This window comes from Aspergillus homomorphus, assembly GCF_003184865.1.
Source record: "Aspergillus homomorphus CBS 101889 unplaced genomic scaffold BO97scaffold_55, whole genome shotgun sequence".
Lineage (NCBI taxonomy): Eukaryota > Fungi > Ascomycota > Eurotiomycetes > Eurotiales > Aspergillaceae > Aspergillus > Aspergillus homomorphus.
This window is the reverse complement of record NW_020291941.1, coordinates 48,851-70,253: the sequence shown is the minus strand read 5'-3', so window position 1 is coordinate 70,253 and position 21,403 is coordinate 48,851. Positions and strand designations below refer to the sequence as shown.

General features: G+C 50.3%; 7 protein-coding genes across 7 annotated transcripts in view; 4 read left to right on the top strand and 3 right to left on the bottom strand.

Annotated features, from left to right (window-relative positions):
• Positions 1-1,077: 1,077 nt before the first annotated feature.
• BO97DRAFT_229586 (uncharacterized protein) lies at positions 1,078-1,928 on the bottom strand. The gene has a single exon (XM_025690708.1). It carries the CDS (start codon positions 1,695-1,697, stop codon positions 1,239-1,241), a length of 459 nt encoding a protein of 152 aa, XP_025547131.1. The 5' UTR covers positions 1,698-1,928; the 3' UTR covers positions 1,078-1,238.
• On the top strand, positions 1,929-3,904 carry BO97DRAFT_229587 (uncharacterized protein). Its single transcript, XM_025690709.1, has 5 exons — positions 1,929-2,247; positions 2,320-2,376; positions 2,549-2,653; positions 2,714-2,932; positions 3,103-3,904. Exons 1-5 carry the CDS (start codon positions 2,160-2,162, stop codon positions 3,888-3,890), a joined length of 1,257 nt encoding a protein of 418 aa, XP_025547130.1. The 5' UTR covers positions 1,929-2,159; the 3' UTR covers positions 3,891-3,904.
• A 103-nt stretch (positions 3,905-4,007) lies between these two features.
• On the top strand, positions 4,008-4,692 carry BO97DRAFT_229627 (uncharacterized protein). The gene is made up of 2 exons (XM_025690710.1): positions 4,008-4,456; positions 4,509-4,692. Exons 1-2 carry the CDS (start codon positions 4,107-4,109, stop codon positions 4,591-4,593), a joined length of 435 nt encoding a protein of 144 aa, XP_025547129.1. The 5' UTR covers positions 4,008-4,106; the 3' UTR covers positions 4,594-4,692.
• Positions 4,693-4,945: 253 nt separating this feature from the next.
• BO97DRAFT_377452 (DUF914 domain membrane protein) lies at positions 4,946-6,598 on the bottom strand. The gene is made up of 3 exons (XM_025693060.1): positions 6,297-6,598; positions 6,056-6,246; positions 4,946-5,980 (listed from the first exon to the last, which is right to left on the bottom strand). The coding sequence occupies exons 1-3, from the start codon at positions 6,482-6,484 to the stop codon at positions 5,088-5,090; spliced, it is 1,272 nt and encodes a 423-aa protein (XP_025547128.1). The 5' UTR covers positions 6,485-6,598; the 3' UTR covers positions 4,946-5,087.
• A 2,629-nt stretch (positions 6,599-9,227) lies between these two features.
• On the top strand, positions 9,228-12,517 carry BO97DRAFT_418086 (SMEK family protein; the record flags this gene model as incomplete). Its single annotated transcript, XM_025696506.1, has 9 exons — positions 9,228-9,341; positions 9,493-9,589; positions 9,678-9,759; positions 9,829-9,878; positions 9,965-10,291; positions 10,346-11,143; positions 11,223-11,390; positions 11,446-11,882; positions 11,939-12,517. The coding sequence occupies 9 exons, from the start codon at positions 9,228-9,230 to the stop codon at positions 12,515-12,517; spliced, it is 2,652 nt and encodes an 883-aa protein (XP_025547127.1).
• A 1,192-nt stretch (positions 12,518-13,709) lies between these two features.
• BO97DRAFT_480912 (uncharacterized protein) lies at positions 13,710-17,322 on the top strand (the record flags this gene model as incomplete). Its single annotated transcript, XM_025700783.1, has 8 exons — positions 13,710-13,897; positions 13,951-14,194; positions 14,254-14,502; positions 14,549-14,652; positions 14,710-15,050; positions 15,112-15,757; positions 15,807-16,632; positions 16,672-17,322. The coding sequence occupies 8 exons, from the start codon at positions 13,710-13,712 to the stop codon at positions 17,299-17,301; spliced, it is 3,228 nt and encodes a 1,075-aa protein (XP_025547126.1). The 3' UTR covers positions 17,302-17,322.
• A 2,846-nt stretch (positions 17,323-20,168) lies between these two features.
• Positions 20,169-21,403, bottom strand: part of BO97DRAFT_229359 (uncharacterized protein) — a 1,585-nt gene continuing 350 nt past the window's right edge. The window contains exons 2-3 of the mRNA XM_025690707.1: positions 21,060-21,403; positions 20,169-20,999 (exon numbers count right to left, since the gene is read on the bottom strand). Coding sequence (XP_025547125.1) covers positions 20,436-20,999; positions 21,060-21,272 — 777 coding nt within the window. The 5' untranslated portion in view covers positions 21,273-21,403 and the 3' untranslated portion in view covers positions 20,169-20,435. The remainder of the gene's footprint in view (positions 21,000-21,059) is intronic.

The following is a 21,403-nucleotide window of genomic DNA, read 5'->3' as shown; positions in this document are numbered from 1 at the left end:
GTTCTGTTCGGATGCGATGCGACAAGGGAGATGAATGTCTCAATCCCCGTGGTGCAGCGCCATGGTACTCGATTGAGACTATTGCGGCTTGACTCGCTGGCACCTTGCCATCTTCTTTTCAAGGAATGAATGCTGACTTGCATCCAGGTGATGATGATGAGGGAGTGATGGCTGCTGACTGCGAACACAAGCCCCATGCCGGATAGTGGACTCAACTGCGGGTGTGTGTGTGTGTGTGTGTGTGTATCGATATTACATGTGGGACCCCCTAAACATTATCGTACGGATACTTACCTGTCAGCGATGAAACAATTGGATGGGATGAAGGGCCAGAGCCATCCTTAAGGGGAAATTTGTATAGCAGTCACAACTGCCACATCATGACAGGACATCAGTCCTCTCTGGTTGTTTTTGTAGACTTATAAGGTAATAATCTAGAGCATGATGGGCAGAAATGGGAACCTCATGTTGAAAGCCAAGTAACCAACTTGGAAGAGGGGAGAGAGAAGAAATTTCTCGGATCGGGAGGAACCCAGCGATTCAACAACCCGAACCTTCTTCACCAACCACATTCATCCAAATCCATCCGATGCCCACCCCATTTTTTATTTTTTTTTTTCCCTCTTACTCCACGGAGACACCGGTGGTTCTCTCAAGGCAGTACACTAAATAGGTATGAACAACTAATCACCTTCTACGGAGCAGAGATGTTTTGAGTCCTGACATGAAGAGTGAGGAGAATGGAGCAGACTGTGTCTCCTCATGCTATGGTATCTCTTGATCTGGTCTCTCTATCTCTCTGTCTGTCCTGGGCCCAAAAAAAGTGATATTGAAGTACTCCGTAGTGACTGGGATCTCGGCTTGTTGGAGTTAGTTTTCTCCATAAGCCCATGTTTCCAATCTGCTGTATAATCATTACCTACCAGTATTAGTAGTGGAATTTATTATTATTTTGGCTACAGCGGAGAAAAGACCTGCTGTTACTGCTTGTTAGTTACTACTGCTTGTTGCTGCTGCTGCTGTTGCTGCTGTTGCTGCCGCTTCTCCTCTCAGACTCTCTCTCTCTGTCTCTCTCACTCAGTCTTGTCTGCTTTTCTTATCCCCGGTCAAAAAATTAGAATCCACGTCTTTTGCTCGCTTCTTTTCCCTTTGCCCCCTCTCTTTCCTCTCTTCCTCACTCTCACTCTCACTCTTCCTCCGTTTCTCGGTCTCGAGACTCTTTTCTCCCCGTCCCCTCATCAAGGCCGTCCCCCCCTTCTTCTCTTGTTTGGGACGATTGCACTTCTCCCTCCTCTGCTACCCGACCTTTTCCTTGCCTTTCCTTCCTCCCCTCCCCATCCTCCATCCTTAATTCCCTCCGTCCATCCACTCTTCCCTCTTTCCTCTCCCCCCCCCCCCCCACGCCTTCTCCAACCCTTTTCATTTCCTTCACGCCGGGCTTTACTTGTCTGTCGTGTCTGAAGGGTGAGAAGTTGCTGTCGGTCACTGCTTGCCATTCTGCCTCGTTCACTCGTGGTAGATACTCCTGAGAGTGCAATCCCTCTTTTTTTTTTTAGACCTGGTGAGTAACCAAACCCCGTCTCCTTGCCTGACACTCCCGAAGCACAATGTCTTGTCTTTTCTTTTTTTGTCCGCCGTGTCATCCACCCACCGGTCATGGAAAAATCACAACACCTCATCGACAACGCCTTTATCATCCTATTCAATTAATTGCGGCCCGTCAAATCTGTCGGTTCATGTCCGCCTATCATCGCTGCGGTGCGAGTTCATTTAAATGGAAGCCCAAGATGTGAAGTCGGAGAAGTAAAAAAAAAAAAAAAAGTTTGATACTTGGGAAGGGACATTCCGAGGATTCCAAGAATAACTCCGATCGATGTCATTGCTGGTCGCCATCCCGCCTCTTTTGTCTTCTTCCTCTTTCCTCGGTGTGGTGACTGGGACACCTGGCCCGTTTATCTGGACTTTCACCCTGCCTTCGTCCACATTTCTCTCGAACCTTTCTCATTCCCAGTCAATGCGCTCGGTGCGCTGCTTTGGACTCGAGGACCCCATGCTCATTCATACTTTTCAAACAGGCCTCTCCTGATTGCCTCCGAGCGGTCAACTTTTCTTTCCGCTTCACGCCGTCCGTCCGTCGCGGTCCGCAAATCAATTGAATAATGGCTGCCTACTACGAGGCCCAGGGCTGGCAGGCCCCTCCCACACGCCAGGCTTCCTGGGAACAACCAGTTCCTCCGTCGCGGTCAGGTATGGCTCACATTACAAATCGGTGTTCTTATCTGGAAAAAAAAAATGAGGCTGACACCAGTGCTCACGCAGGATCAAGCTCCGTTTCCCAGCGCGAGGAGGTCCCGGCTTTCTCTTCTCAATTCGATGGTATGCACACACCTCAACACTTCTCCTCGAAGCCATGTCTCGTACGATTGCTATGATAGAGGTTGCGGAGGACCGATCACGATTTGTGGATTGAGTTTCCCTGCGCTCTGCAGGCAGCGTGAAAATCTTGGCTTGGCGGAACAAAAAGAATTGCGGTGCTGACTGTCAACAGAGGTTGACCGTGCGATCGATAACCTCGTCAAGAGCGGAAAGCTTTGGGCTGCGCCTCGGAGAGATTCGATGCCCATGATGATGGGTCGCCCATATCCCGACTATGGTATGATCCCAGGAAGATATCTGACTACATGTTGGCCCATGCTAAAACGTTCTGTGGTAGATCCGCGCATGGCCGGTGCGATGTCGCAGCGTCATCACTCGATCAGCGAGTTCGACTCTCGGATGCACCCGAATCCCTCTCTCCAAGGTTTCTATGCCTCGCAGCGATTCCAGGGTCGCCCCAATGAAGTGGAGCAGATGATGCAAGCGAAGCGTCGGATGGCAGCACAGCGTGAGAGGGAGCTCCGCAACTATCACCAGGAGCAACAGTACAACCGAAGTACGTGGTAGCATTTGTCTTTGGAGCCTCTTTCTTTCCTCGCCCGCATTCTCCTCCACTATTCCCCCATGATCTTCTCTGCCCATATGTGTATTCGCTGGCTTGTATATTACATTGGGACATGGTTCCAGTTTTTGAACATGGTTTTAATTCTTCTGCTTCTCTCAAAGGCCTGCTTGCCGAAATGTCTGGAAACAAGTCCGATCGCTCGCTCAGCCCAGCCGCCATGAACGAGGAAAGTCGCCGAGAGCTTCTGGCTCGTCAGCATAGGGCCCTGTACGGCAACGACAGCCCCGCCTTCTTTCCCCCTGGCAGCCTGACCGATGAGAACCCTCGCTCCGACAGCCAGGCTGGTGGTACCCCGACTTCTGCTACTGGAGTTCGTGGCCCATCCCCCCGCGGCGCCGACCCCTTCGGCCTCGCCCAGACTCCGGTCCAAGGAAGCGTGGATGGGGTGTCTCCGGCTGCTGCCGGCGCGGCCTCCCTCCAGTCTCCCTCGCGCGCCAACAGCACCTCTTCCCCCAGCTCTGCCATCAACCCGGTGTTTGGCAAATACGAGACGTCTGACCAGCCCGGAACTTCGACCTCGTCTCCCGGTGGCGCCGATTCCCCTTCGTCGAGACAGGCCTCGTCCAAGGCGGCGGCCGGGCCCATCGGATCGGTGGGTCCCATTGGCAGTCGGCCTCTTCAACAGACCGGCGCCGGTCAGGCCTCCAACCCGGCCCTGAACAAGCGCTCTACGACTCCCCTTCCGTCTCCTTTGGGATTCGGCTTCACCTCGGGTGATGCTACGGCAGCCGACCGCACGTCGTCGGTCTCCAACCCCTCCACCACCGCTGCGGCGACCGCCGGCGTCAAGGACACTACTGGCGGTGGTGTTTCCCTTGGCTGGGGTAACGGCAGTGGCGTGTGGGGATCGAAGAACGGCTTGGGTGTGCAGGCCTCTGTCTGGGGCTAAGTGGCAGCCCATAGCCATGATTCGACCTCTACAGCATTATTCCTTTTTGGATGGGTGTTCGCTTTTGTGCTGTGGCGTTCTGAGAGAGGGTTCTATTTTTGATTCGGATACTGGGAAAGAGCATGGTACATATCTGAAAGAAGTGGGTCGCAAGCACACCTCTTGATTAATCGTTTTGTCTAGCGCTCCGTCACATGTGGACAGTTAATTTGGTACATGGTTGGTTTACTGACTAGGGGACTTTGGGATTGGCCTGTTGGTTTCTGGAGTCGGTATTCCCTTTTTGTGTTATGTTGCATCCTCGTCTCTTTGTTTTGTTTTTGTGTTGGTACAGCATCTGTTGATTCTGGGTTGTTCGCTCGCCGTGACACAGCATTCATCACTGCTTCAGGGGTTTGGGTATCTGGGGTGTATGTCTCCGGGGCCTCTCGTTTCCCGCTCATCTTTGGGGGGTTCCAGGTGTTTTATTTCTTGTTTGGTTCAGGGTCCGGTCGTGAGTTTGGTCGAAGCATCCTGAGTCCTTTTCTTCGCGTGTTATTTAATGGGGGTTTGTCTTTCATCACCGGGTACGAAAAGGGGTTTGTTATTTGTGTGTATGTGGGATTAACTGGGGAGCAGGCAAACATCATCAAAAGAGTTACTGGAGTCTGTTGATCTGCAGAGAGTTCTGGATTGTCTTTATGTTATGTTTTTCCTCCGTTAATAGGTTTATATTTTCTTTTTGCTTCTGTTCTGGTCATACTGGTATACCTTCTCTACTGTCTGGTGTCTGCATCTAGGTTGTCGTATCTTCTTATCGAGTACTGGCGCCGCGGTGGTACACTGCTGTCCGCGGAATTTGTTGTTTCTTGGTCGCGTATGCTGTAGTTTTGTAGGCTAGCCAGCTCCAGAGTTGTATGTTTACAGGATAGATGCAATCTGCTGTCCCTCCCTGTATCTCTCGCGTTGCATTGGATCGAGTAGGCGGTGGTAATCCGATCGACTTACCTTAGACCGAGCTTTAAGATGAAGTATGTACAGATACATCCTAGTCGTAAGACCTCATGTGCTGTTTAGGACAAATAGATCTAATAATCATATCATGGCAGTGTCTTATCTAACGCATTGTCATCAAGTCATCAAAATCGTAGCTCTAGCCTTGCAGCTCGTATATACCAGCCACAATTGAACCGCAGCCGAGCGGCAACAGAAAGCAACTCAAACAGCTGGACCCAACAGCGGGTCCTCCTCGGAAGCCTCATCAGTCCAGTTCCCAGCAGATGCCCTCGTCCTCCTCGCCCTGGGCTCAATACCCAGACCCTCTGGGTCCTCCTCCTTCTGTCCCTGAAATCCCCCAGAAGCAGAACCCTCAAGCCACGGCTTTCTCCCACGTACCCCGTCCAGCCCCTCCGCCGCACCCTCCCCCCCACCAAGATAATAAACCCCCTGGCCAGCCACAACCAACGCAAAAGCAAGAGGATACCACGCACCAACCCTATACCGAAACCCGAGCACCCCCACCAACACGCCCCAACAATTCATCGTCAACATACTCAAATTGAAGAACGCGGCCGACGCACGACGCAACAAGATAGGCACAAGCGCATAGAACCCCGCAAGACAAAGCGTAAACCCCAGCAGCTCCAGCACGGTCCCGCGATCCCAGTCCACAGCATTCAGGGCAGGGACCTCGAACGCGACAGCCTGTGCCCCGGTGAATATCGCCCCGAATAGCCCCAGCTGGGCCAATACCTCCGGGATGCCGTTTGGCGTGGTGCTTACCAGGAATTCTTCGAACGTGTTGGCCAGTCCGTAGCTCGTTGCGCCTAGGAGCGCGTATACGTCGCCTTTGAGCGGGTTGGGGCGCGGGGCGGATTGTGGGGTGGATGCGCTGCGGTCAGAGAGGAGGAGGAGGAGCATGCCGGCTATGCAGATGGTTATTCCTAGAAGTTGCGGCCGGTGGTAGCGGACGCCTAGCATGGTGGAGGAGACGAGGACCACGATCGCGATCGCCCAGAAGTTTATTAGTTGGGCGCTGAGGAGCGTCGTGTGTCTGTATGAGAGGACGAGGAGGTAGTTGCCTGTTACGTCGCAGGTTGAGAGGAGGAGGTCTGTTTTTTTTTTGGGCGGGGAGGGGTTAGGGCTGGGCTTTTTGGGTTGGTGTTGGGTTGAGATGAGATGCTTACATTTCCAGCCGCGTTGGAGCAGCATAAGCGTCCAACTTTGTAGGCCGTGCCGGTAGATCGTGTATGTGGTGAAGATGAGCGCTAGGAGGAGGTAGGTGAAGAAGGTCTGGAAGGCGGGGATCGATACGCCTCGGTCTGCTAGAAGCGTGCTGAATGTGCTGCAGGCTGTGTTCGTGATCGCGAGGGTTTGGCTGGCTGGCGTTAGGCTGATGCGGCGGTGGTTTGAGACACGGACGCTTACCCTAGGAGGAGCGTGAGGTAGAAGTCGCGCGTCGATAGGTAGGCAAATAGTCCTTGCTGGCGCGGGTTGGCTGCTGATTCTCTGCTGGCGACACCGCATACATCCTGCTTGGGCGGGCGGTTGCTCCCGATCCTCGGGGATGATGGCCCGGCATGCTCAGTGCCATGGGACATGGCAGAATGTGTCATGGCCGGATACACTGCAACGAAATCCGTCGCAGGCGCAGTGGGAGCTTTCTGACCCGCACGACGAGCGCAAAGCTCCCGAAGTCGCTCGCGGAGGTCTCAAAGACTGTCTGTCAGTCTACCTGAAGTTGAAGTTGAAGGTGAAGTCCTCCGAAAGCAAGGCTGAGCCCGTCACCTGCCCCAGCAGCAAATTGCCACCAATCAGCACGAAAGTCTCATTAGATTATGTAATCTCTAGAGAAATCAGATCCGCCCCGTCATGAGATACTGCAGCCAATTAGCAGTGACCGCAGTGGGTCCCGCTCGGGCCCGATAAGCGATAAGTGATAAGCCTGAGGCGTCCCGTTGTTATCAGGGATGATGATCTTAGCTGGTAGCAGTCTGGAACACACCGACTAAGGTGCTTAGTCCTAGGTACAGTACAGCAGTTGCAACGATAAGGAGCCATGCTAGTCTAATAAGGAAGCTCACGTCTGCAGCAATTTAAGGTAGAGACGTGCCACCTCCGCACTGATGCAACCGATCTTAGCGTTCCTGCACGGGACATCCATCCACTTCCCTGCTTGACAGGGGACGTGTGCTCAGTATAAATCTACTTAGTACTCCGTACTGTGTAAGCACTCAGCTCAGACAATATACCCTAGGCTAGGACCTAGGCTTCATTGGTCAACACCGAAAGACCAAGTTAACAGTCACATGTCGCATGTCGCATGTTGTATCTCGCATCGCCACCCTGTTGCTGCCCCAGGCACCCAATTTAGGCTTCGCGCGCCGAGGGGCGATGATCTCATCGGGGGTGATTCATTCTTCTGGAAAACAATAGGGGTTGGCGGGTGCTTCAGCATGATTCAGAGGGCCGGCATTGTTGAGTGACGCAGCATCGCAGCTGACCGGGCGCTCATCGCTTCCGCTTGGTGCATCTTTTGACCGACGGCAACACAGGCGCAATGGACCGTATCGGCAGTGCAACCAAGTCAGGCAGTGTTGGGTGAAGCTTGGGATGATCGCTGCCCAACTCAGTAGCAGCACCGATCTGTCTTTACTATTCATGGATCCATCCGCCCGTGCGATTCCATGTCCAGCAATAGAAAGCAGTGGTCGGCCGACCAGATAGCAATTAAGGTGGAGAGGCGGAAGGCCCCGGGAAAAGAGACAATGCAATTCTTCGCCATGTCGGATCGTCCTTTGAGGCTGATGTAGTTTATTGCATATCCACCCTAAGGTTCCATGGATATTGACTGCGTGGGGACCCGTGATTACCGTTGCGGTCAGCTCCCCTCACTAGTGTGCATTGTCTCTGTAGCATGTATATCATGTAGAGGTATAGGTCGATAGCAGACCAGATAGTTGTGAATGTATATCTTCACACGGGCTAGAACCTTGCCCTACCACCGACCCCTTGTATGCCAACCCCGGAATCCAACATCTTACTGTAGACGGTGCTGCACATACATTGACAGGGCCGTAGGTACAGTAAACCACAGTCAGTACAGGGTCAGTTCCACATGGGACAAGAAGAAGCATTCTGCTGTAAGGTCCGACAGCTACTATTCTTATCCCTTTCACCGAGCTTGAAACTGCTCCCGATATGATGTGCGCACGTCATCGGCACGACCCTTGTTTCTTGTTTATCCACCAGGATGTTCGCTCTCTGCTCTTCATTCTTCGTCAATGTGGACCATCTTTGCTCTCTCTCCGCTTCTCCCTACAGATCTCCGTCCTGGCGTTTCCACTCTGATTGTTGGCTGCTCCGGTTGCGATATCTCGGAGGATGGAAGACCGAGCTGTTCTGATAAGGCCCGATTTGTTTGGGAATTAGATCATTTGCTCCGCTTCCCGATTGTTAGTCTCAATTAACCTCTTTCCTCATCAAGTACGGTCGCGTGTTGTTGTTGTTGTTGTTTTTGCTGCTGTCCGGTTCTTTTTCTTTATCCGAAACAGATAGGCAGAGACAGAGGCAGACAAGCAGACAGGCAGACAGATAGAAAAGGCAGACCGACAGGCAGACCGACCGATAGAGAGAAGAGAAGACAAGAGTTTGCTTGCTGCCGAGGCCGTCAGGTGGTCCCGGCCCCATCAAAGTCAGGATCATCATCCATCACTCCTCATCCGATCCGCAAAGTAACAAGCACAAAGCACAAAAGCACAAGCAAAGCAATCAAGCAAGCAGCGCAATAGACTCAGTGCGCGGCCAAGAAAAAAAACATCATCTTCTTTCTCTTTTTTTGCCTGTCACTTTTTCTTCCCTTTTACATCATTTTTCCCTTTCCCAACATCCATCCCCCTCAACCTCTCTCTCCACCCTTCACACCTCTTCCTCCTCCTCCCCTTTACTCACTTGCCCTTCCGATCTCTTTCGTTTGCTTCCATTCTCTTCTTCTCTCCCTCCTCTCTTCTTTCCTTTCCTCTCTCTCTCTCTCTCTCTCTCTCCCTTTCGGCTCCCCCTCCCCCCAATCCTCCTCCTCCACATCACATCATATCATATCATTCCTCCCTTCCTCTCCTTCCCACCCTCCCCTTGTTTTCTTTTTTTCTTATTTTATTTTAACCTTTCCCGCTTTTTTTCCCATTCCCCACTTCTTTCCCTTCCCTTCCGCACATCCCTCCGTCCAATCTGGACCAAGCCGCGGCCTTTTCTTATCATTCTCTCCGCCTTCCTTTCCGTTGGGGCTCTCCTCGCGCCCGGAACACTCGTTCCTGAGTTGTCCCGGAGTGACGAGACGCCACCTCTCCGTTTTGCCGGATCATGGCCTTGGAGGTGCAACCACCCAGCGATCGCAAGCGGGTGAAGGTATACGAACTCAGAGATAATGACTGGTTCGATCGAGGCACCGGCTTCTGCACCGGTCAGATTCTGGATGTAAGTCGTGCTGCTCGCCTGCTGTCCGTCGCGCGACTGCTGCGTCGCCCGCTCATCGGGCGCAAACGCAACCGCGACCGTTGGGCGCGCGCTCTCGCTCGTCCTGCGATTTTCTCCTCGCTCATCGCTAACAAGCCATCGCTCTTCTTAGGATGAGCCGCGAATATTCGTCGAGTCGGAAGATGAGCCTAACCGGGTGCTGCTGGAGACCAAGATCTCCAAGGATGACGGCTACCAAAAGCAACAAGGTGCCCCCCCCCTCCTGCGCGCTCCCTGCCATTGCGCACGCGACAAGTCGTACAAGAATCATCACTGACCCTCACGCGACATCATCAGAGACATTGATCGTATGGACCGAACCCAATGGAACGGACATGGCCCTCAGTTTTCAGGAAGCTGAAGGCTGCGCCGTCATCTGGTAAGGCGCATCGACCCGGCTCCGGCATTGTGAAAAATGAGTCAATCCGGAAGCTGACTGATGTTTCAGGGAATTTGTCAACAATGTACAGCAACATCTGCTCAGTTTAGCACCGGGAGGTTAGATGCACTTTAATTCCGGCTTTCGCCGCGGTGATAGCACCCGATAGACTTGCTTGCTGACCTGGTCGCTGCGTTCTGCCTAGAAGATGCCTTGTCCGACGAGATTGAAAGCTATCAGTCGATCATGCTCCCTGCACCCGAGCTAGGAAATCTCCCTGAAATCGACCATATCATGAGAACCTCAAGCATCACCCAGGCCGGTCGCGATGCGCTATCGAAGCTAGTCATTCGTGATGAGTATATTCCGAAATTGATCCCTCTGGTCTCGATGGCCGAAGATCTGGAGAGTCTTCCGGACTTACATCGCTTGTGCAACATCATGAAGTCGCTTATTCTCCTCAACGATAACACAATCATTGAGACCGTGGTTACGGACCCTGTCATTTTGGGGGTCGTTGGAGCATTGGAATGTATGCATACCCGGGCAAGTGTTTCGCACGGCGCAGGTGGCTAACGGACTACAGACGACCCCGAGTTCCCTACCCACAAGGCCAACCATCGGCAATATCTCGCCGACCAGACGCGTTATAAAGAAGTGGTGCCCATTAAGGACCCTCTCATTCGCCGCAAGATTCGATACACCTGGCGCCTACAGTACCTGAAAGACGTGGTTCTGGCTAGGATCCTAGATGATCCTACGTTCTCGGTGCTAAACTCCTTGATCTTCTTCAATCAGGTGGAGATCGTAAACCATATACAGTCCAATGCCCCCTTCTTGAAAGAGCTATTCACAGTCTTTGATCCCAGAAACGCCGACAACAAGCGCAAGGAAGATGCAGTGCAATTTCTTCATCAATGCGCAGTCATCGCAAAGAATTTGCAGGCGCCGGCGCGTGCTAACCTTTTTGCGAATTTCATCAACCATGGCCTTTTCGCCGTCATTGCTTTTGCCATTAAACACCCCAAGCCGCCCTTGCGCACCACTGGAATTGATCTCTTGGTGTCTCTCCTTGACCACGATCCGATCATGATGCGCGGATATATGCTCAAGGCTGTCAACGAAAAGAAAACGCCCCTTACAGATACCTTGATCGACCTGCTGCATACGGAATCTGACCTCGGAGTCAAGAATCAGCTTGCCGACGCGATCAAAGTATTGCTGGATCCACAAATTCCGATGCAGGACGCCATGGGTCGGGCTGGACCCGAGCACTTCAACAAACCCCGCAATATCTTTTCGGATACTTTTGTTCAGAACCATTTCGACGAGTCTGCGAAGCGGCTATTCTGGCCTCTGAAGCGACTCGAGAACCGCGACAATCGTAAGCTTCCCTTGCATCGGTCGGATGCATTCGTGCTGTTGTTTGATCCTCCAGCTGACCGTTGTGCTACCTTTCTCAGTCAATGACCTCACATTCCAAGATGTAACGCTGTATTCACATCTTGTCGATATTCTTACCTTTTTCGTGCGCCAGCATTTGTACCGGACGCGAACTGTCATTCACAACGAATCCCTTGCCCCTCGAGTTGCGCAACTGCTCACCGTGCCTCAAAAGCATCTCAAACTGAGTAGGCCGCCACTATTGTCTTGCCGTTCGCATGGAAGCTAACCCGCTTTTTGTAGCTGCTTTGAAGTTCTTCCGCACCTTGATCAGCCTTCAAGACACCTTCTACCAAGCTATGATGACGCGCAACAACACGTTCGGTCTGATCCTCGACATTGTCTACCAATCTATGCCACGTGATAACCTTTTAAACTCGGCGTGCCTCGAACTGTTTGAATTCATCAAGCGCGAGAATATCAAACCCATCGTCCTTCATCTGGTCGAGAAGTACGGCGAGCAGATCAAGAACATCACCTATGTGGATACGTTCCAGTCCTTGTACTTGCGCTACGAGCAATTGCAGGGCTATGACAACGAGGCGGACTCCACTCTGTATTCTCAGGAAGAAGAACTACCGAGCCAAAAGATGCAGGCTAATGGGTCGCGCTGGCAAGGCGTGAAGGAGATGGATGCTGCAGAAGAGGAGTACTTCAATACTTCAGACGATGAGGAGCAGGTAAGTCGTTCGATCGAGAATGAGAGACAGACTTGAAGACTAACCATGTATCGCAGTGGCAACAGGATCCTCAATCGAACACGGCAGGTCCCCCACTGACACTGAATGGCGTGGCCTCGCCTGTAGTGAAGCCCCTGGTCGATTATCCTGATGATGACGACGAAGACGATGCGATGGATGCCAAGCCTGAAGACCAGACACAGCCAAAACAAGAGTCGTCATCACAGGAGGCAACCGGTCGAGACACTGTTATGGGCTCGTCTGAGGATTCACCCTCCACTCCTGTCTCACTGACGGTACAGACTCCACCAGAAAGACTATCCGAGAAACGCCGGCGCGAGGAGGAAGATGATGACGAGCTGATGAAGCTTTCGACCGGCCCCAAGCGAAGAAGCTCAACGAACGCAGGCTCGGGGAGCGCAGGGCTGCTGCGCCGGAAACGAAGCGTGTCCATAGGCTCTCTTGGTTCAAACGAAAACAGCCCAACTCTAGGCAACACTACCACCAGCGCAGCACCAAAACGGATCGCCATCAACTTGAGCTCGGCGACAGTCAAATCCACGGACATTGCGGCAGAAAAGCCCAACAACGAAAAGGAGAACCGAGAGGAGAGTCACGACAGCCAAGGTGGATGACCTCATGGTGTCCACCATTACCTGATCTCTGTCTTGTGAAGGCCCGTCTCTAACAAGCCGAGCTAACTTCAATCTTCCTTGTGTTATCTTTCCTCAGAGTTCTCAAATACTCCGTGTTTGTTTTACGACAGCCTTCTAGATACCAGATGAAGTGATGTGTTTTCTATCATTGTTGCCGATGGACCGGACGCATTCTTTTCTGTACGATTCCCTCTTTGTTCCTGGATGGTTTTTTCTTCTTAGATGTCCGGTTCGCTCAGTTGTTTGGTCGAGATGATGTACATTTACAGCACTTTTTTCTCTTCTCTTTGCTTTCACTCGGGGTTTCAGGGGGCTCTGGACGGGGGGCGGAGTCAGGCTTGTTGGATGGGCGGTATGGGCTAGGACCAGACGGGATAGCATTTACGAAAAGACTTCGACTGCACATACTTTACATGCGCAATGTCAAGCGATTTTGATCCTGGCCGAGATGGTTGGAAACTGTAGATTCATCGTATACCTCCAGTATAAGATTGGGGTGCTGCTGAGCCTGGCCATCCTCGGCTTGCGGGAAAAGAGTACATCCGCCGCTGTCTCCCGCGGCCGCCGATGCAACGACGCAGACAAGACGTTAAGAAGTGTATAAGTGAACTGTTTTGCTGCAATTCCCGTTTGCTTACCCAATTGGGGTGCCGCCGCTTTTATGAGGACAGCACGTGAACGATCTGTGTGCGCTCTGGGACACTCACGGATTGCTCACGGAGCACGCACCTGGGAACTCCGGTCGCTCCCGGATTGCTCTGGCTCACTCAGTCAGCGATCCTGAGCAGCTCCTGCTTGCTCACTGCGGTAACCCACGTGACTAGAACAGGCTCTCTAAACCGTGCGCGACTAACGCTTATCGAAATCTGAGGTACTGATACAAACCTACGACATTTGAGGGCATCATCAAAACAAGGGCCGTCAGCTTCTCTTGGTTTTCCGACCCAAAATATTTTCAACACCGATCATCTTCTCATTGCAAATGGATAGATTAATGATGGACAAATGGTGACACATGACCTAAGGTATTTCTCTTTCATTTCGGACATAAATAGAGCCCATCTCACCCGAGTTTGTCAGTCATCAATCTATTCTCTCATACATTTTCTATCATATCTCTCTATACCTCACTCTTTATTTGGTCTTTCAATCTCATTCGTGTTTACTGACAATGGCCGTTCACACCTCTACTTCTAGAGCCAACCAAAATGAGGAAAAAAGGAAGGCTCGTCGTGAACTCCGCCAAAAGCGAAGCTACGATGCGGATATTCATCGAGTAAAGGATGCCCAAAGGTCGGGAGGTAGAGCTTCCCCGCAAACGAAAGAAGGCTACATTGAAAAGGTACGCCATTATGAAGAGTAAGTCATCAATCTTGAGTTCTAGGACATCGAGTCTTCTCACATTTTTATAGATTTTTAAAGGAAGAGAAGGGATTACCCGAAGACTATAAGGTTGAAGTTGGACATCGAGTGCCGGGTTTAGAAGAGCTCAAAGAATTTATTCGCTGGCATGTCGACTCAACTGTGGGTAGACTTGACCCTGACGGACGTCCGACCATGAACTCAACCTTAGTCTGGGCTCAAGAGTTTGTTCCGGGATTTTATCTCGAGACTAAGAAAGAGATCCCTTACCAGGACAGACAGGACCTGTACAGCGTAAGTATACTTCATACTGGAAAGAAGTATGTGAGAGCTGTATGATTGACTCTTGATAGTGGATTGAGCATGATTTAGTCGCAGAGGGGTACATCAAGAACATAAAAAGACCCAAGCATAATTTCAAGCTTAAAAGTTTTGAGCGTGCTATGGTCGCTTTCTGGACCATTGATGACCCATTTTTCATGACTGGAAGATACCGTGTCCAGTTTCATTTTATAACTCTGCAGAATCTGTGTGTAGGGTCCAGAGTGTCCTCTTTGACTCCAGCATCCGAAAACAAAGCCGGCAGGGGTCTTCGTTATAAGGTAAATCTGAGCACAGTATTATTTAATTAGCTGCTGACGATGACAGAATATTGAACTTGTCTTGTTCCGCGACACAGAGGCCCCTTGGAGAATCGGGTGGCGTCTGGATCAACAATTCGTCAAGAACAACAAAGACCCTGAGAACACCATGTGAGTAGCGCGCGCGAGCACCCCTGCAGAGATACGAGCACAGACTGATGCCAATAGATTTGGTACCGCTATTTGGGACTGTGATGAACCGATTTACTCTGGGGCACTATATCTTCTAGGCATGGCCCTTGCCGACAATGCTCTTTTTGGGTTCTCAAGCGCAGCAGAAGTTTTTGAGCAGAGGATCCCAGAGGGGGAGGACGAACTAATTCTCCGGTGGAATGACGAGGCTAGGGATCGATGTATTGTGAGGGGTACCTCGGCAAATGGAGTCAGCGAAGACCCATGGACGAAAGAAAGATATCAAGAAGGTTTAAGAAGATGCCTTGCCAATGCTGGCTATTTCGTTACTGCCACAATTCATGCCATGCGCCGTGAGTTAGGGAAGGCTGTCCGAGGTAGGTCATTGCAGTCTTTGACCATGATCTGCCTCCTGAGTCTAGCTAATACTTCTCGCAGCTAAGTATTCTTCGACACTTGTGGCTCAGATTCTCACGCATAAGTCAAAATCTGTCTACGGCAACGACTACCTTGGGAATTGCTCCAGCGTGGATGTCGTCAATTCCTTGAAAGGCAGACCCTTGGATCATACTCACGTGGACTATTTTCAAGGCTTTGAGCGGTTCCACGAAAACGGGCTCATTCGTCGATTACCTATAGAAGAGGAACAGAAGATTGACGAAGACCCAAGTCTCACTGAGATCAGCGCAAAAATTGAAGGTACGCAGTCAGCGGACGAAAGCAGAAGGCTGCGACGTGAATATAGCATCCAGAGGAGAAAGATCTATTCGAAAGCGTTCCAGCAATACCAAAGTGACTGGGTCCGAAATCGACGCGACTGGAAGATTCTGACCAGGGGCCGTGAACGCCCTAATTATATCGAGCAGGCAGCGGAGAAACAAGTACTGTGCAAGCTTATGCCGGAACTGGGTCGTCTGGCGGCGGTAATCTCCTCCAATCAGAGTCTTTCGTTCGACGAAAAAGCCAGTGTTGTCCACGACATTCATACGCACTGCCTTCGTGAGCTCGATGTGGTCTATCTCCCTGACGAGGAACCACAGGAAGGACGATGCCAGTTGCCCACTTGTGGTGAATCCATGGAACAGTGAGCTGCTCTCCAATACTCAAACAAATCCTCTGCTAATGAGCCATAGTATGGAGAAGCCCAACCGGAATACGCATCTCCACAAGTGTCGTCTACAACATTTTGCTTCTAGACGAAACTTATCGCCTCAACAAGTTAAGTATTGCTGGGAATGCTACACTTGTCATGATGGAAAAAGTAGTGAGTTTGAAGAGCACTGTGCTGGCCATCTTCCTTTAATGACCAGCCAACACTACGAGGTAATGAAATATCGCCATGCTACTATCCGTGCTGGCTACTGCATTGAATGCATGTGGAATGATGGGCTCTCTGCTGTATGCAGAATGAGAGCCTTTACCCGAAGCACGGAGCTTCGAAGCCACATGGAAGAGCATCTGGTTCAGAAATCATGGCCTTCGGAATGCCCCGATCCTTCCTGTAACCACATTTCTAAGGAAGAGCAAGATTATCGCCGACACCTTCACGACGTGCACCATTATCACAAAGCGATGTGTGTGGCATCCAAGGAGGCTCACAAGAAACGATCGTCCGCTATGCTAGACGAGAAGATAGCCTCGGACTGTACTCAGCCGATGCAACACAAACATCCACGCAAGCGTCGCAAGAACGCTCCCGAATCACCACCATGTGGACCGAAGGAGTTGAAAATCAAGTTCTGGCAGCCTTCCACAATGCCCACAGAGCCCATGTTTCCAGTTGAAACTGGGATGCATGAAATTATGCAGGAGAGACCACAAGTATCGGCATGGCAGATTGAGAACTGCGAAAGCACAATTACGTTGGATGAAGGTCAGAATAGCGCGGTTGTCCCGTCGGTCATACCTGACACTCCAGGTCTTACAGATGATAGCAGCACGTGCTCAAGTCCTTCCGCAGTGTGTTCAACTTCTAGTGCACTTAATATCGACCCACAGCTATTAGAAGTATCTCAGCCCTTCTTGTCCCAGCCAAATGAGAAGACTGATCAATCTGATGCGTGTACCTACTGGGAGCAGGAAGAGCGTCAGGTCGAGATCGAGCAGCTTGAGATTGAGGACTTGCATCAAATCATCGATAATACGATGGAGCAGGAACTCCCTGGTGAAGATGTGGCTTTACCCAGCATGGACATCATATCCATCAAACAGACATCGTCTTCTTTAACTAAGCCGTCTGAAGAGTCTGCCTCCTACTTGGATCTCAGTGCATCTATTCCCCAAGTGGAAGCGGATCTTGTGCAAGGCGACTCCAGCATGTGCCCTGCGGAAAGTAGCACAGTGGAGGAATGGGAACGAACAGGGCCTGTGACCAGAGCGAAAGCTCGCGAGCAAGCCGCCAAATCCCCTCAGAGACCAACAAATCTACACAGCTCGAGGCGCAAAGTTATGCCTTACAGTCGAGAAGAGGACGAGCTACTTAATTTGCTCATGAGAGAGTTAGCTGCTTTCGACGCGGTGACCCTAGCCTTCCAAAAGCGTTTCCCGAACCGATCAGCGAGTTCGCTCCGAAAACGCTGGTCTCTTATACAACCGTCGTCACGGCGGTCGACTCGATCAAGAATATAGGAACAGCCGCAAGGCTGTCATTAGAACGTATATAGAACATGTATAATAAACCTTCACATTGATATCGATCAAAGAATGTAGAACTTTGCTCGCCGCCAGCGTCAATTGTCATCATATAAACTTACTACGAAAGCTTCAAGGTCCTTTCACTCCATTATACGAGGACGGGACACATTGCCATTATCTTTATAAGCTCTAGTCTCGTGACCTAAATGTTGAAAAGAACGAGCTCAAGGGTGACAATTATGAAAATGGGCTTTGGATTATACGAGTTGGAGGCGATTTTCATAAGCCGTCTTGCATCCTATGTTTTTCCGGCAGAAATTAGAATTTTTACGTCATAAATAATGCCGGCAGAAAATTACTCTGTACTCTTTCGGCTCCGCGGGGAAACCAAAAATTTTACCTACAAGATTGTGCCGGCAGAAAACTCGACCATGCATACGATAGGATATTCTGCTGGCATAAAAAGAGCACGCGTTACACTCCATATTCCTCCGGTACAGTAATTTACACATCTGACGGTTACGATACGTGAGCAGCACAGCCATAACCCCCTGCTGTTAGAGCGGATGTCTTCTTACATATACATGTTAGCTGTATTTTAACATTCCGAAAGTCAAATAATTCGTGTTATGTGTAAGGACCCATATCGCCTCTTACTATCAGTTCTCATGCTGACTCACTGACGCATTCTCTTCTCTGCACGCAATGCATAAACTGCGACTCAAAGTCTCTCATCGTTCGGACTTCGGACTACTCTATAAGCGCACATCAGGGTGGCTATTTTCCTCGCTCTCTCCGTTCCGTAGCCTGAGTCTAGCTTCACAAAGACAGAGACCTCCCACATCCATTATGGAAACTTGCATTTCCTGCTACTACAAAAATGCTCATATCAGCCTCGCTGCATTCAATCAACGAAGCTTCGGTGAACGTATTGTAGACAAATTAGCGCTGTCGTCGAATTGCTCAAAGGAGTCGTCTCATAAAATTACTGATTGCCTGTCAAGTGCTCTGGTCGTTATTTTGAGGTATCATATTCGTGATATACGCCCATTGATGTCTTGGTCCACTGTTGGTGCTTCTGGTTATCAGTTAGGGTTTTGTCGATCGAAAGAGTTTCAAGACATGTCTACTGACCATCAGTATGTTGACTTCTAGAGTTTGTTGCGGCAATTCAGTCAATGCCGCGGAAGAACATGTTAATAGCGGCCTTGAGACGACCGGGCCGTGCGCGGAAGCTCAAGCAGCGAGGGAGCCGACCAAGGTACCACCACCCTGAGATAGTCAGCCGCGGACATCTTCCCAGTAGCTGTATGTATTGGCGAATCAAACTAATATCCTAAACCAACAAATCTCCTAATCGGACGCTCGCATGTACAGTACTCGCATACTCATCCTAGTAGTCACTTTTTAGAACCAGGACGTTTTGTAACCACCGACCGACCCATCCGCTCCAAGCACTTATTGATGCAGCAAACAATAACAGAGGAAAGATAGTCCGTACCTACAGGTTTTTCAACTGCCTACATCAATCGGCATCGGTACTGCCAAGTTCTTTACCTCAGCAAAAATCATTCCCCATACTGACGTGAAGAGGCTCCCGCGCTGCGATTGTCTCCGGTTCGTACTAACATTGACCAGGAAGGCCTAAATCATTACTATAGCATGGTTACTAGACTGATCATTCTTGCTTTCCAGTATCTATGACTGCTCTTTATAACCATTATTGACCAGTCTTGCTGGCTACTAGAAGCAACTCTAGATAATCACTGATTCATTCATCATTCGATTCATCGACGAGGTCTTCGGCCATTCTATTCCACGTTCTTCCTCGGTCATAGCGACACACTAGCTCAACGGCGCGTAGAGATTTAGATTTCTCTCTTGCTGAAATGCTCCGACTACATCCTCTTCGCCAAAATCATGATCCCTGGCATCACCAGCACCGCTTCTTTTCCACCTGGTAGGCTTCCACACTCCCGATGAACCTCTGTCCTACTAGTAGTCTGTTCTTGATGATCCATTCGGCTGCCTCAGGTGTATTCAGCCAGATTCCTATGGATGTCGAATTGCCTAGTGGTCTATATTCCTTCTTCAGCTATGCAATTCTTCGATCTGAAATGTCTTGTCGTCAAGGTCGTTCTCGGTCGCGATCTTTCTTATCCCTTGCTTCTTTTTGCTCTGCCAGTTCGAATTCTTCAGTTGGAACACGGTGGAACACAACTCTAAAACGTGGTTTTACCACTTGAGTATTGTTTCCCAACTCTTCCAGTCACTGAGTGTCATTCTGAGCAGCCTCCGTGGCCCACGCATCCTGAAATCGAATAATATAGCCGGTCTTGGTGGTACCGACATCAGCAACACGAACCCCTTAGGTAGTCTCTGCTTTAGGAGGGCGGTGCGGATATGGGTGTTTTGCTGCTTCTGATGGTAAGTCTCTCGAGAAACGGTTGTTATCGACATCCTGGTCTAGGGTGGGTGCGGTGCTGATTCGGATACAGTTGGGCTCGTTTCTGGGGCGCAAGACTGTCATCTTGGGGTCAGGTAATGGGTTGTGTAACCACATGTAACTAATGGCCCGAGTGCTAGAATTTCGGCCTGAAGTGGGATGGTCATGTGACCAGATGCGCCCCGCCTTTGTTCTTCAACTTTCTACGGCCTCGCGAGTCTCTGAAGATACCATAGACATAGTGCTCTACTACAATAGCATCACAGTCGCAATACTGACCAGAAGTCGATTTATTGAGGACCATCGGGAAATTCGGAATTACCTCGAGCGTACTGACGTCTTCTTGACTGGTGCATGCTCGCGTCTCCCATGGTAAGTTGATATCAAGTGGTTTTGTTCGTTGCCTAACATTATACCAGGGATTTATTTACTTCGACCTAGAGCCTTTGGACACAGCGCCCGATTTCTTCGACGATGTTGCCGAAAACAAAGTGCTAGTCGTGGATGGGACAGAAAGAATGCAGACAGTCTACTGGCAAAACAGCTTCGTCACTGTTTCCGAAATCGATGACAGTGGTCGAGAAATAAAAACCAAAATCACTGCAACTAAGTCTGGAAAAGGAAAATTGAAGCCAAAGGTCAGCCTGTATATCACCGACGGAAAGGTCAAAGTGGTCGATTCTTAAATATATAACATTTTGGCTATTTGAACGGCACGCGATGGGTTAAGGGCAACCTCGCAACTCGCATCCTGCCCCCGGACAGTCATAGATACACTCTCAAACTTCTCTTCTGCCGAGCTGCCTTGCTGGTAGTCATTCAAGGCTTCTAGTATTCTTGAGCCCAAGACCTTTATAATAGCTTGCTGCTTGGCCCCCTTCAGCGTGATATCTGTGGCAGGCAGAATCAAACTAAGTCCATCTGTGGTCATGATGTGCCTATTGTGTCCGACCAGTTCGCAGGTGATTCCAAAAAGAGCCATAGCAAGATCATTTGCTCCCTTCGCTATGTCAATGATCAGAGTACAGGTGCTCTCATTCCAACGAGGAAATGTCATTGTCACAGCTGCTCCAGAAATGAACTGTTCCTTGATCCGAATCGAGGTTCGTCTAATCATGTCACAGAAATCCGTTTCGAATACGGCTGCAATGCCCTTTAGTGACGCATGTTCATAACTTATAGCGTTTTCAATATTCAGCACTGGCCCATTCTTCTCCTGCTCCAGTTTTTTTAATAGCAAGGACCACTGATGCTCATTCATATCAACTATCATTGACTGAGTAAGATTGGTGGAGCACAGACGTACGGCGCGTTCTCCATTCGGACAGCACGTTGCATGTATCTCATATAGACGTCTGTTTAACTTCTTTCGCTTCTCAATTCCGCGTTGAGATACAGCTTCTTTGCTTGGTTTGTCGCTATTTCGTTTATGTCGGTATCGAACGTAGCCCACGCTCCTAATCATATCCCATGCTTCTTCATGAGAAAGTGCCCGTCGAGCAGTTTTTTGTGGGCCCATAACAAGTGTTAAGAGGGAGGAATCACGAGAAGAAAATGGAGAGAGAAAACCGAGTGAGGAATTGGAGGGAGAAAATGGAGGGAGAAAACCGAGTGAGGAATTGGAGGGAGAAAGTGGAGGGAGAAAATGGA

What these genes read in the sequence shown, in the direction of transcription:
- BO97DRAFT_229586 (XM_025690708.1), bottom strand. Translation starts at nt 1,697, where the DNA reads ATGATAAAGGCGTTGTCGATGAGGTGTTGTGATTTTTCCATGACCGGT.
- BO97DRAFT_377452 (XM_025693060.1), bottom strand. Translation starts at nt 6,484, where the DNA reads ATGACACATTCTGCCATGTCCCATGGCACTGAGCATGCCGGGCCATCA. An exon ending in TACCTCACGCTCCTCCTAGG is followed by an intron (nt 6,247 to 6,296) that starts GTAAGCGTCCGT and finishes AACGCCAGCCAG; the next exon opens with CCAAACCCTCGCGATCACGA. An exon ending in GCTCCAACGCGGCTGGAAAT is followed by an intron (nt 5,981 to 6,055) that starts GTAAGCATCTCA and finishes AAAAAAAAACAG; the next exon opens with ACCTCCTCCTCTCAACCTGC.
- BO97DRAFT_229627 (XM_025690710.1), top strand. Translation starts at nt 4,107, where the DNA reads ATGGTTGGTTTACTGACTAGGGGACTTTGGGATTGGCCTGTTGGTTTC. An exon ending in GGTTTGTCTTTCATCACCGG is followed by an intron (nt 4,457 to 4,508) that starts GTACGAAAAGGG and finishes ACTGGGGAGCAG; the next exon opens with GCAAACATCATCAAAAGAGT.
- BO97DRAFT_229587 (XM_025690709.1), top strand. Translation starts at nt 2,160, where the DNA reads ATGGCTGCCTACTACGAGGCCCAGGGCTGGCAGGCCCCTCCCACACGC. An exon ending in AGTTCCTCCGTCGCGGTCAG is followed by an intron (nt 2,248 to 2,319) that starts GTATGGCTCACA and finishes GTGCTCACGCAG; the next exon opens with GATCAAGCTCCGTTTCCCAG. An exon ending in TTTCTCTTCTCAATTCGATG is followed by an intron (nt 2,377 to 2,548) that starts GTATGCACACAC and finishes GACTGTCAACAG; the next exon opens with AGGTTGACCGTGCGATCGAT.